Source organism: Thunnus albacares, chromosome 2 (genome assembly GCF_914725855.1).
Source record: "Thunnus albacares chromosome 2, fThuAlb1.1, whole genome shotgun sequence".
Classification (NCBI taxonomy): domain Eukaryota; kingdom Metazoa; phylum Chordata; class Actinopteri; order Scombriformes; family Scombridae; genus Thunnus; species Thunnus albacares.
In genome coordinates this window covers 33,711,550-33,724,505 of record NC_058107.1, presented here as the reverse complement: position 1 = coordinate 33,724,505, position 12,956 = coordinate 33,711,550, and the positions used below count along the sequence as shown (strand labels likewise).

The 12,956-nt window shown below is 39.5% G+C and overlaps 1 protein-coding gene across 1 annotated transcript in view; it reads left to right on the top strand.

The window, feature by feature from the left end:
- The first annotated feature begins 621 nt into the window (after positions 1 to 621).
- Positions 622 to 12,956, top strand: part of ppil2 (peptidylprolyl isomerase (cyclophilin)-like 2) — a 33,414-nt gene continuing 21,079 nt past the window's right edge. Inside the window, exons 1-12 of the mRNA XM_044331721.1 lie at positions 622 to 786; positions 997 to 1,046; positions 3,593 to 3,638; positions 3,767 to 3,829; positions 4,231 to 4,282; positions 5,039 to 5,090; positions 5,500 to 5,591; positions 5,815 to 5,904; positions 5,991 to 6,066; positions 6,196 to 6,356; positions 9,937 to 10,012; positions 10,756 to 10,862. Of these exons, the coding sequence (XP_044187656.1) occupies positions 755 to 786; positions 997 to 1,046; positions 3,593 to 3,638; positions 3,767 to 3,829; positions 4,231 to 4,282; positions 5,039 to 5,090; positions 5,500 to 5,591; positions 5,815 to 5,904; positions 5,991 to 6,066; positions 6,196 to 6,356; positions 9,937 to 10,012; positions 10,756 to 10,862 (897 nt within the window). The 5' untranslated portion in view covers positions 622 to 754. The remainder of the gene's footprint in view (positions 787 to 996; positions 1,047 to 3,592; positions 3,639 to 3,766; positions 3,830 to 4,230; positions 4,283 to 5,038; positions 5,091 to 5,499; positions 5,592 to 5,814; positions 5,905 to 5,990; positions 6,067 to 6,195; positions 6,357 to 9,936; positions 10,013 to 10,755; positions 10,863 to 12,956) is intronic.

Below are 12,956 nucleotides of genomic sequence, written 5' to 3'. Positions count from 1 at the left end.
TATAATAATTGATTTTTGTTTTGAAGAGATTTTAGAGAGAAAAAAAATCATGAAGGAACAGAGAAAATATTGGTAATTTTGTGTGTTGTGGATTCCTGCTCCAATTATCTGCACTGTGCTAATCTCTGTACACAGACATACTTACTGTACATACATACAGCGCAGATATCTTCAAATACATTTCTTTAAAACAATTTTTGCAGTGTTCATGCAGTTCCTACGTATTTGTATTTATATTTTGTTAACTGCAATGTCTGCATTTCTCTATTTTATTTTAAGATATCTTTACTTATGTGTATATATATATTTATTATTTATTGTCATAAAGGTAGCTATAAATATAAAGATCATATTTCTTCTGTTTGTAAGATCTGACTATAATGTTGCAAATGTGACACATTCTGTTTACATTTCTTTATTGCAATAGATTTTTTTTTTTGTTTTTATTTCACACTTGCTTTGTTTCAATGCCAATAAAGCCCCTTTGAATTGAATTGATTTTTTAAATGACATTTGTGAATGAAAAGACTTACACATCACAATCATCACATTTAAAATGATAGTTTTCCCTGTGGAGGGCGGCAGAGTGCCGTTAGAATAACTGAACTGCCATTAATCACGGCGACGAAAAAGAACGTAAACAGGAAGTGGCAAAAATCGAGTAGGTTGTGTTTTTGTCAGCTAGCGTTAGCTAAGTCTGTGTTTTAACTGTAGATAAAGTAGATCATCGGTTGGATCTACACACAAACTCAAAATGGGGAAGCGTCAGCATCAAAAAGACAAGATGTAAGTCTGAAAGTTATCGTGAACTGTTCGCTGCACAGCTGAAACGTGTTTGTTGTTGTTAGCTTAGCAGGCTAATAGTGAGTAACGGACCACGGCTAATTTACAGTAGTTTACGGTATTTATTTAACACTACCTTTAGTTTTTCTTAATTTAATGTCGTCGTAACGTTATCTTTAGTCTAATTGACGCGTGTGTTTTTCATCCGTACAGGTACATCACATCTACAGAATACACTAACTTCTACGGAGGGAAACGAGCAGGTAACGTCAGCTAAGTTCAGTGGTGGAAGAAGTACTAAGATCCTTTACTGAAGTAAAAGTACCAATACAGCAATGTAAAAATACTATATTACAAGTAAAAGTCCTGCATGAAAAATCCTGCTTAGTTAAAAGTACATATATATTACCAGCAAAATGTAGTTAGTATTGCAGTAAAAGTAGTGGTTTGGTCCCTCTGACTGATATATTATTATATATGACATCATTAGATTATTAATAATGAAGCATCAGTGTTAGAGCAGCATGTTACTGTTGTAGCTGCTGGAGGTGGAGCTAGTTTCAACTACTTTATATACAGTTGGCTAGTTTAGTCCAGTGGTTCCCAACCTAGGGGTCGGGCCCCTCTAAAGGGTCACCAGATAAATTTGAGGGGTGGTGAGATGATTAATGGGAGAGGAAAGAAGAAAAAACAAAGTTCTGATACATAAATCTGTTTTCAGTTTTTGGACTTTTTCTCTAATCTTTGATTTTTGGTGAAATATTGGATTGTTTGAACGTTTATTGAAATGAAAGCGGTTTAGAGGGAAAAATCACTATTTGGTGGAGCTGTTAACAACTCATAGACATCTGAAATGTGACCCCAACTACACACTGCTTTTTGTAAGATGTCAAAAGCCAAAAAAGTTTGAAACCACTGGTTTCATCTTTAACAATGTGTTTTAAAAGCTTGTTATATTATCCAATGTGTCAAATCTTCATCTGAAAAGTAACTAAAGCTGTCAAATAAATGTGGTGGAGTAGAAAGTACAATATTTCCCTCTGAAATGTAGTGGAATGGAAGTATAAAGCAACATGAAATTGAAATACTCAAGTAAAGTATAAGTACCTCAAAATTGTACTTGTACAGTACTTGAATAAATGTACTTAGTTACTTTCCACCACTTTACTCTTCTCCAGCGCTCATTCATTCCTGTTTTTTAATGTGACCAGAGTACAAATGTTCACTTCTGAGGCTGTGTAGCTGCTGTTTTGTGTCTATTAGCTTACATTTTGTCATGGTGTTAGCAGCCTGTTTTCTATACTACCACACTGAACTTAATAGAGGCTAATGAATCTACAATAACCAGTATCCTGGTTATGATCATGGTTTTGGAGTATCCTGGTTTCAGAAACCTGGATAAGACCTTTTACCGGTTTTGAGAAACATGTTAAGTATTGTGCAAAAGTTTTAGGCACTTTAGATGTTTAGATTCTTATCCATAATGCAACACCATCAGAAACAAATTGATTCTGCAGCATGACAATGATCCCAAACATACAGACAGAGTCAGAGAAGAACTATCTTTAGCGACAAGAAGAACAAGAAATCCTGCAACAGATGGTATGGCCCCCACAGTATTAATGGTCTTAATTTTAAAAGCATCCAAATTTTACTTTCAGTGCCTAAAACTTTTGCACAGTACTATACAGTATATGCTACCTGGAGTACTCCAATAGAAACCAGGATGCTGTGGCATGTAGACATCTCATCAAGGCTTCCCAACAGTCTCTGTTGGTGAAGAAATGAGATGTTGGAGAATCAAGACACATCTGGACACAGATGATCAGAATCATGTAAACAGAGAGTTGAATAACCAGGTTTCTCATGTTCCATGTAAACTTCATATTAAGGCAAGTCCATTTTTAGTTGTAAAGCCCAATATCACAAATTTGCCTCAGGGGGCTTTACAGTCTGTACAAAAATCCTTTGACCGTTTATCCGGATAAGGAAAAACTCCCTAAAAAACCCTTTAAGAGGGAAAAAAATGGAAGAAACGTCAGGAAGAGTAACAGAGGAGGGATCCCTCTCCCAGGATGACAGACATCCAATAGATGCTGTGTGTACAGAATAGACCAGGAAAGCAAAATTACAGAAATACAGCAAACAAGATGACAAGATTATAGATATATCCTGAATAAGATCAACCAGGATAAGATTCAACATCTGGATTCCAGCAGGCGTGTCAACACAATCACTGATGCAGTTTAACATAACTATCTAATATAACAGCCCTGCAGTTATTCCTACCTTCATGAAAGTGCTAATGATCAGTTTTTGTAAAGACGTGCTGAATCCACTACATGTTCGTTTTGGAGGCTGCGGTTTGTGCTGCTGTTGAATCGTATTGTGTCATATTGAGAAATGTTACTAGCCCACCCGATTTATATCAATGAAGCTAGACTATCATTCAACAGCAGCACCATAAACTCCAGTCTCCACAAGAATCATAAAGTTGAGTCGACTCCTGTCTGAAACAGTTTCTACATAAAACAAACATTATAATCTTAATGAAGGTTTGTTGTCGGGCTGTTATATTAGACCAGAGGTTCTCAACCTATCTGGTTTGTGACTCCTCAAAATGCAACAATGTCAATTTGCGACCCTCATCAACTGTTGTACGTCTGCCAGTTATAACCAGTTCAAACCCCAGATTGGGAACCTCTGTATTAGATTGCATTAGTTTTCTCTAGGTGGACCATTTTTGAAAGATGTCAGTCATTTCGGTGTATGGAAATAAATACCATTTGATGATTGTTTTACTTTTCAGAAATCCCACAGTCAAACTTCAGACGGCTTTCATTTGACCACTGCAGGTAAGAGACTTGTTTTCCATCCATGTAGGAGAGAGGTGCCTTAGATGTCTTATTTCACTCTTCACGTTGTAAATTGCATAGCTTTAAGACTCAACTGTGACTCGACTGTTTTCTTTGTAACGTTTCAGCTTGTCCCTTCAGCCGTTTGAGTATCCCGTCTGTACTGAGGAGGGAGTTGTCTTCGACCTGCTGTGAGTAGAAACCTTACATTTTAAAAATTTTACAGCCCCTATGTGTAGAATTCGTGGTTGTATCCAAAAAATACACAATGTCAGTCCACTAAAATTCCCCTGCAGTTCCGACCCAGCGACATTGGAGATAATAGGCTGGAAGCAACACAAAGCCTGCACCAATTTTCACTGCAAACAAAAACTAACGCCATCATCTCAGCTGTCATTTGGTTTTTGCATCATTACCGTGCACGCTGCTGGATAAATATCTAACTTTCGGGACCTTAAAAACACAACGACGGTTCATATCAGGATATCTCCCTGTTGTTTTTTTGTTATACAAGCTCGTTCATATTATGGCCTCTGGTTGTGTCTGTGTGGTCCTAAAATAAAGATCACTCTGTTTCTGCCTTCTCTCTCAGGAGCATTGTTCCATGGATCAAGAAGTACGGTACTAATCCGGCTTCTGGAGAGGTAAGCAAACCATGGATGTGCTAAGAATAAACTGGCTGTCGTGTTCTGATGCACTCCCTTACTTTGAAAGTCTCTCACTGGGTGCATACACAGAAAAAGTTCTTCAGATGTTTTACAGCTGTTCTTTTTGCAGCAATTTTTGTATGGAAAAAAAGGTCTTTTTGGGACAGTGTGCATCATGTAAAACTGCAGTACTGATGCCAAAATCACTTCTCAGCCCAGAGTGATTCCAACAGCATGTTTAATCAGCTTTTCTTTATCTACGGCCATCTTCCTGTTGTTTATGTAGCTATAGTTGGTTAAAAACTTGCATAATTTAAAGTCATTTATTATGCAAAACATACTAAACATTCATGCTCCCACCTTCTCAAATGGGAAGATGTGCACAAATAAAGAAAAGTATTATTTGTACATATTACTGTAAACCAAAAAAATCTTACGAGTTTTGGTTGAGAGCAACTTGAAGACGTCACCTTCAAGTGGGAACTTGTGAAGGATATTCTCACTATTTTCTGACATTTTATAGAATAAACTGCTGAATATAAAACCTGAAAATACACAGGCCTTGAAAAACATCAGCTGTTGTTAAGTTTAAAGTACTCGACAAAGACGATCTGTGTGAGAGTTTCGTAAAATATCTTTGTCTGCTTTTAAGGAAAAGAGAGATCTTTTCCGTTCTGTTTCAGCAAATGAAGTTTTGAACGCGTTGTTTTTATGATTGCACTGTAACACCTCGGTTGTTCTTCTTCCCCACAGAAACTGGAGGCGAAGTCGCTCATCAAGCTGAACTTTGCCAAGAACAGCGATGGTAAATATATGTTTCTGTGTACTTAAACCATAAAAGATTACTGTAAAAACTAATAAAATGATACCGACATTAGAGCTGAATAACCTTAATTTCTCAGATCCGAGTTATAGAAATCAGCCAATCGTTAGAAGTAAAAAGGTCAAAGCCGTGCTTTTCTAACAGCTCTGCTGTGTGAGAGTGGATTGAAAATGAAAATTGGAGTTAAAGAGCATGTTAGAGGGTAATTTTTGTGGGCGGATGAGAGCAAATTAAAGCAAGTAGAGGAGGAAGATGTAGGAGAGGTGATATAATTCAGCAGGGAAAGCGTTACGTGACGGTACCCCCTTGACTTCGGGAGGAATTTTCAGCAGATTGTGAAGCGACTCCGCTGCTCTGCCTGCTTCAGTCTTTCTTTCTCATTTCGTTCCAGGAAAATATCACTGCCCCGTTCTGTACAACGTCTTCACAAATAATTCTCACATTGTTGCCAACAAGGTCACCGGCAACGTGTTCTCTTATGAGGTTGGTGAACTGACGCACTCTCACTGCGCCGATCCTTACAAAAACTTTCTTTTTTAACATAGATCAATGTCTAAAATTACACACACAAACACATACAGAAACGTTATTGATTTTTGATGTCAGTGTGATACAGACACTCAGCCCACAGGGTCTCATAAGGTTGCTGTCTTACGTCACGCTGAATTAGTCGTGTACAATAAAATAAGTTTCTGTTTCCACTCAGGCTGTTGAGCAACTCAACATCAAGACCAAGTCTTTTAAAGATCTGCTGACTGACGAACCCTTTACCAGAAAAGACATTATAACACTTCAGGTGGGTTCTTCACTTCTTTTTCTTTTGGTTTGCAAAGTTGAAATCACATATTTTAATCTGATGGAGAAATTATTCTTCCCTCACAGGATCCCACAAACTTGGACAAATTCAATGTGTCCAACTTCTTCCATGTGAAAAACAGTCTGAAAGTGTTGGATCCAGGTGAGAAACGGCGCTGTGACCCGTCACACGTGGATGACATTTCATCTTCCACTTCATCAAAATCATTAATGTGTTAGGGGTAGTTAAAGGTGCTTTTGATAAACCATCTTCTTCCTCTGCATGGTTCAGATGAGGAGAAGGCCAAGCAGGACCCGGCGTACCACCTGAAGAGCACCAACCTGGAGACGAGGGAGACTTTAGCTGAGCTGTACAAAGACTACAAAGGGGATCAGCTCCTGGCTTCCACCATGAAGGAGCCAGAGGCCAAGAAGACAGACAAATTAAACGCTGTAAGGAAAAAATATTATGAGTATTAAGTCATCGTCACCCGCAAGATGTGGAGAGTGAAAAGTTTATCCATCTAGATCGTTTTGGTGCGAGTTGCCGAGTTTTGGAGATATCTGCCTCAGAGATGCATCGTGTAGGAACTGTTTCTTTCCACCGAACTACACCCGCCAACCGTCTCACCGTGCAGGAGGAAGAATCTACTCGTGGTTGGCAGATTTCTCCAAAACTCGGCAACTCACACCAAAACGATCCGGATAAATAGCACTACAGATAAGATTTTGGGGTGAACCATCCCTTTCAAGCAAGTTAAATATTTGGATGAACAGCACACTGAAATGGTCGATAGTGAAAACATGATACATACGCACACAGACTCACAGCATGTAGGCGACGGTATCTTTTTAAAGTATAGTGGGAGTTTATCATCTGATGGCTGCAGGTCCAAATCCCCAGGCTGTAATTTTTACTTTGCGCACAGGAGGGAGCCGAACACACAGTAGTTGCTTGAAAAGCATCGTGGACATCAAGACAAACAACCCCTGCATCAACAAACAGAAGAAAGAAAGAAAAATCATATTTTACAGTTTGGAAATATAAGGAAAGACCCCGGCAATAAGAACATGACATTAACCTGAGTGAGAAGTGAGATTGGTACAAAGGCCTCTTTAAACAAACTGCATATTATATGTTCTTTATTCATTTAAAATGCTTTCTAGATAGTCAGGTTTAACTGTAATTGAAAAAACAAACACACAGATGTGTATCAAAGAGGGTCAGCTGCGGTCACCGTGATCCGTGTCCTTAAATAAACGTCGGTGGGGCTGATTCGGTTTGAACGGCATCAACGCCTCTTTTCTTATCAGCTCTCCTTTGATGCTACGCCATGTCTCATTTTTTTACGCCAGAGCTTTTCCTCGGTCGCTCCCACCCTGACTCGGAGTTCACAGTCGAGGTGACGCTCTTGACAACATCTGAGAGAACAGCGAGAGTATACAGTAGGTCAGACGGAGCACACAAGGTAAAGTCTGCGCTTTCATGCGCCTCGGCGAGAAATAGAGCAGAAGAACCGGGACTGTAGAGTTATACGTGAGCTTTTGAAATCCTTTCTTCACTTCGCCGCTTTCATCTCTTTTGAGATGTTCTCTCTCGACTTAAATAACTCCTCCGATCTCGCTGCGTTGTTTGTTGTATTTTTTGGGTGTCGTACATCGTTTCTCGCTCAGTTCTCTAAATCCCTGCAGTACCTGAAGGCAGCAGGGCAGATGTGTTGATAAATCAGCTTCTGAGAGGTGTGGCGTCAGAGCGCAGTGCCGTTACGCGCCATCGTTCACTGTGTTTACCTTCAATAAATGGCCTGAGAATGACATCAGGCTGCTACAGTGTAACCACACACACACACTTCTTCAAACAACAGACCGCTCGGTTATTACTCTGCTTTTTTATGAAGGAGACATCAGGGTTTGCAGGGCTCGTCATAGGTCACCGTGACCTCACAAAACATGTTTTTTTTTTTTTTGGCAGTAACTCACAAATTCATACACTAATTATGACAAAGTTTCACACAAATGTCTACTGGGATAAAATAATGAAGTGATGACATTTTATATCCGAAAGGTCAACTTCACCGTGACAGCGAAAAAACACTTTTCTGGCCGTTATTCAACACCATAAATCAGGAACAGAAGGGGGTGATTGCGACCATATTTCACATTTGGTCGGATACTGAATCGGTGACACTAATCTCGGGTTCCCACCTTGTGATTTTATTGATCCTCTGTGCTGCCGGGGTTGAAGACGTGTGTGTGAAGCATCCACATTTTCTTTGCATTTTGCTTTCCTAAAAGTACTTGTATGAGTTCACTTCCTCTCCATGGATGACAACCAGGACAGGGGGGGGCCTCCTGTTCCTCTGCTAGTCCACCACAAGCTCATTGGTTTTGCTGATATTGAGCTTCAGGTGATTATCTTTGCACCGTGTGACGAAGCTCACTATCAGTCCTCCTGTATTCTTCTGTAAAAATAGTCTGTAAGTGAAGACAGCATGATTCTCACTGGAATCATACACGTCAATATAGCGATAACTTCCATTTCGCCAAAAAAATACATTTAATACCTTTTATTTATATTTATTAGATTCATTTTGAGTCTGGACAGACATGGATGTAAACTGAAACTTGACTGATTGTTGGAGGAATACAACCACGAGGTGATATTTCTAATTTATTTCTATCGTTATTATATTGACTAACCAATGAAAACAACTCCATCTGTCATTGGGTGCAGATTTGTGGTGATGTGTGTTCATGTCGTGACTCTCTGAACCATCCAGACATTTCCAGAAGAGAAGTTTTCCCATTTATCGAGCTGTCATGTGATCTTCTATTTCAGAGCTATGAAACCAGAATTTAATAATCACAACACCCCGCTGATCTTTAGCACATTGCTGCACATACATGAACCAAAACAACAGGTGCGCACGGAGACGCACCACACTGTCCGGTGCGCCTGCCACCTCGCGCTTATCGTTGCACTCGCACGGTTAAAATAGGACCCTAAAGCATCAACTGCCCCTTAATTATTAGATGGAAGAAAGCTCTCTGAGCTGAGGTGGGGGCTGGGCTCTTAATTATACAGAAGCTGCAGGGGCTGTCATTAAGATAGTTTACACTTGATGCATCACTTAGTGCAAATGAGGGGACCAGCTAAGTAGAGTATGTAGCTGGCAAGAAGTGTGGTGGAGTGGGGAAGATAATTCTTCAACTGGAGGAAAACGTTTAAAACTTCCTTTTTTTTAATGAGAAAATCTCCGCCCTGTCGAAGTTCCCCTGAGCAGAGAACCTTCTAGACGTATTTAGGTGAGCCCTATTTCACAAGGTTAATAAATTCACTGTTAAGGGCTCCAACAGGTGTTTTTTTTTCCCCCCTCCATTATTGATTCATATCTCTGTCGATAAAATGCTAGAAATAGAGACTAAATAGCAATCAGAGTTTCCAAAACCAGAAAATATTCAATTTACAGTGATATAAATCAGAGAAAAGCAGCAAATCCTCATACCTGCGAGTCTGGAAAAAATAAATGTTTGGCATCTTTGCCTGACCTAAAGGATTAAATGATTAAACAAGAATCTAATCATTTAGAGTGAAAATTATTAAGGAAATCTTAACCAAAGGTCCACTTATTTTCATTTTCCAGAGATTTCATCCATATCTTGTATGTCATCCCATATATGACCACCTGTTTTCACATGGCTCAAGTTCAATACATAGGTCACATGATGATAACTGAGCAAACTATAGCCACTGATGAATACAGTGAGATGCACTTGAAAGCTTCGGAAACAGCTGGAGAATCTAAGTGGATCTTAAGATATGCTAAACAGGAGTTAATAAGAGTCTTGGATATATCTACAGATTGATTGTTATTAGCTAGTTATTAGACCTGTACTGTATTTTGAGGGGGAAAAAAGAGAGAAACATCCTGATTCAGTGGCGTTTGAAGGCATCATAAAGGTATAAATTAACAGGGGAAGTAGTGTAGGTGCTATTTTTTCCATTTTTTTTATTTGTATGTCTTTTTCCCAGGCTCACTACTCCACAGGCAGAGTATCCGCCTCCTTCACATCCACGGCCATGACCCCAGCAACAACACACGAAGCAGGCAAGTGAACGTCTTTACACGAAAACCCTCACAGATTCACCTCTTCTATCTCTCTATTGTCGCTTTAACCTCTATTTATCCCGGGAGGACAGGCTCTTTTGCAGTAAATCACGGCTTTGTGCTCAAACAGTTAAATGCAGCTGCAAGTGGGAACGGCTCTGTTTCTTCTCCTGTCAGCCTCTGAGCTGCTCCATGGGAGAGATTTTGCTGTTATGCAACTGTATAGTAGTTTCAGTACTCTTGAGAAGAAGAGGACAATGTTTGGAATTAAGTGACCTAGTTAAGATTTCTTAAAAAGGACTGCATGATGCCGTATATTTTATATGGATGTTCGCCTTTGTCTAAGAAACATAGAGTACTGTGATATGTCTTCTGTTTACAGATTTATATTTTAGTAGCCAGGTCTCTATCAAATTATTTGTCATTTTTGTCTATATGATGTAGTCTAAAATTGAGTTGCTAAAACAGGAATTTAAAAAGAAGCAATTTGCATTAAGGATTGCTCAGAGGAGAATAAAACATTTGCATAAAAACAGCTTCCACTTCAGAGGCTTTGGGGGCTTTTCAAAGGTCAGACATCTTACCTGCACAGACTCTTAAACAATCAATACAATCTTAACAGTTCCTGTTTGGTTCGTCAGTCACAATCTCAGATGCCATCCTCCGTCTAGCCACGGCGAAAGAAAATAAGCCTGTGATCGGTCTCATCAAGGTTATCTCTTCTTTAAATCGGTCTGTTACAGATGCCATCGCAGACGACACCGTACGTTACCAGTACGTGAAGAAAAAAGGCTACGTCCGTATACACACAAACAAGGGAGACCTGAATCTTGAGTTAAACTGTGATAAGGTAATGACATGACATACTCACACATACACAACGGATGTAATTATGAAGTATTATATGTGTTGTATCAGGGTTAAAATGCTTCCAGAGTTGTAGTTTCCACGTCTCTCCCACTTTAGACAAAGAATTCTTATCAGGTAATCACAAAACCATCTTGTTATTGAACTTACAGAGGCCTCATAGTTCCACGTGATCGTTGAAGGATAAGATTACAAAGAAAAAAGGACTTTGAAGTTCATTTAAAAAGCCTACATCAGGCCTGTATTTTCTAGTTCATGGCATCACATAAATGCAGGTAATGTTGGAAGGATGCTGAAAAGAAAAAAACGTATAAAAAGCAGTGTGGTCGTGCTTACAAATACATCAAGCTTAGAGGAGCTGATGTCATTTTTATTGAAGATATACAGCAAATTAAATGTTATTAAAGAGTTGTAGTGCAAACCATTAAAATTCTTTGTAAGCTATTTGTTTTTGAAAGTGAGGGTCTGTTTTTTGTTTTTTTTTGACAAGGGTTTTTTTGCCCTCATGAAATATGTTTCGGGGACTTTTTTGGATAATTTCCAGCATAATTTTTTCAAATGATGGGAAATACCTTGGTTATATGTTGCATGACAGACCAATATTCAATGACTCTTATTCAAAAGCAGCTGAACTTATGATGCAAGAACATTTAATGGGTAAACAATAGTCACACTGAGTTAATAATCAGTTACAGATTATAACTGAGTATTTTTACCCATTTTTACCCATTTACATATTTCATTTTCAGAAGTACAAACAATAAACACAACGTTATGCAACGACGTCACAGTTCAAAATGTCAACAACATTGCTGACTGTCCCTGTTGTTCAGCAGAAACCAGGAAGTAGAACATGGTTGCTCAACAACCATCCTAAAACAGACTTATGACTGCTGGCCTGTTGTGAAAACAAACCAGGATATTTAGCCCCGCCCTAGTTGACACTCAAGTGCCGACAAAGTGCCACAAGCTGCCCCTGAGTTGCCGGAGGCTGCCACCGAGGTGCCCCAGGCTGCCATTGTGGTGCCCCAGGCAGCCACTGTGGTGCCTCAGGCTGCCGCAGAGGTGCCCCAGGCTGCCATTGTGGTGCCCCAGGCTGCCACTGAGGTGCCACAGGCTGCCACTGTGGTGATGGGAAAAATGATGGGAAATTCCTTGGTTCTATGTTGCATGACAGACGAATATTCAATGACTCTTATTCAAAAGCAGCTGAACTTATGATGCAAGAACATTTAATGGGTAAAAAATAGGCACACTGAGTTAATAATCAGTTACAGATTATAACTGTCTGAGTATTTTTTTACCCATTTAATACATATTTCATTTTCCAGAAGTATAAACAATAAACACAATGTTACGCAACGACGTCACAGTTCAAAATGTCAACAACATTGCTGACTGTCCCTGTTGTTCAGCAGTGTACTTCTTCAGCTGTTTACTATTCCCCTCTTAACCCGCAATCATAAGCTCTTTGACAGCTTTTGGTAGCTGTTGTGCGCACGCAGAGCCCACCACACCAGGACCCGTATTTGTTCACATTGTGCAGTGGAAAAGTTTAAGTGTTAATTGGGTTCCAGCTGTGATGACTTGAGTTAATGATATTGAATGCCAGTGCTTTCTAAATGAGCACATGAGTGAAAACAGGGGGATACTGTTTATAGTTTTGGGAAATGAGTCTGTCTTTTGGTAGATGGCGTCATGGTTTGGGGATGTTTAGTTAATAGGCCCAGTTGTAGTGAGTAAGCAATCGAGAAAAGCTGTAATGTGTGGAATAATTAACATCAGACCATATCTCCTTATTGACAAGACCCTTGGAATAACCTTTCATACTGGTGAACTGATTCATGGTTGAAGCTCTCAGACTCCACTGTTAAGAAAGGCTGCAGATCTCTAACAAAAACTGGTTAACAGCTCTGTGGCATCATTGATCGTCTCCTCTGTCCTCCTCCCTCTGCTGCTGCAGGTACAGCTGGTAGAGAGGAGGAGCAGGCTGGAGTCAGCCTAAAGTCTATAAGAATTCAACTCCCTCATATATCTAGCTAATTAGACTCAATCGTTACATACAACGAACGTCCGT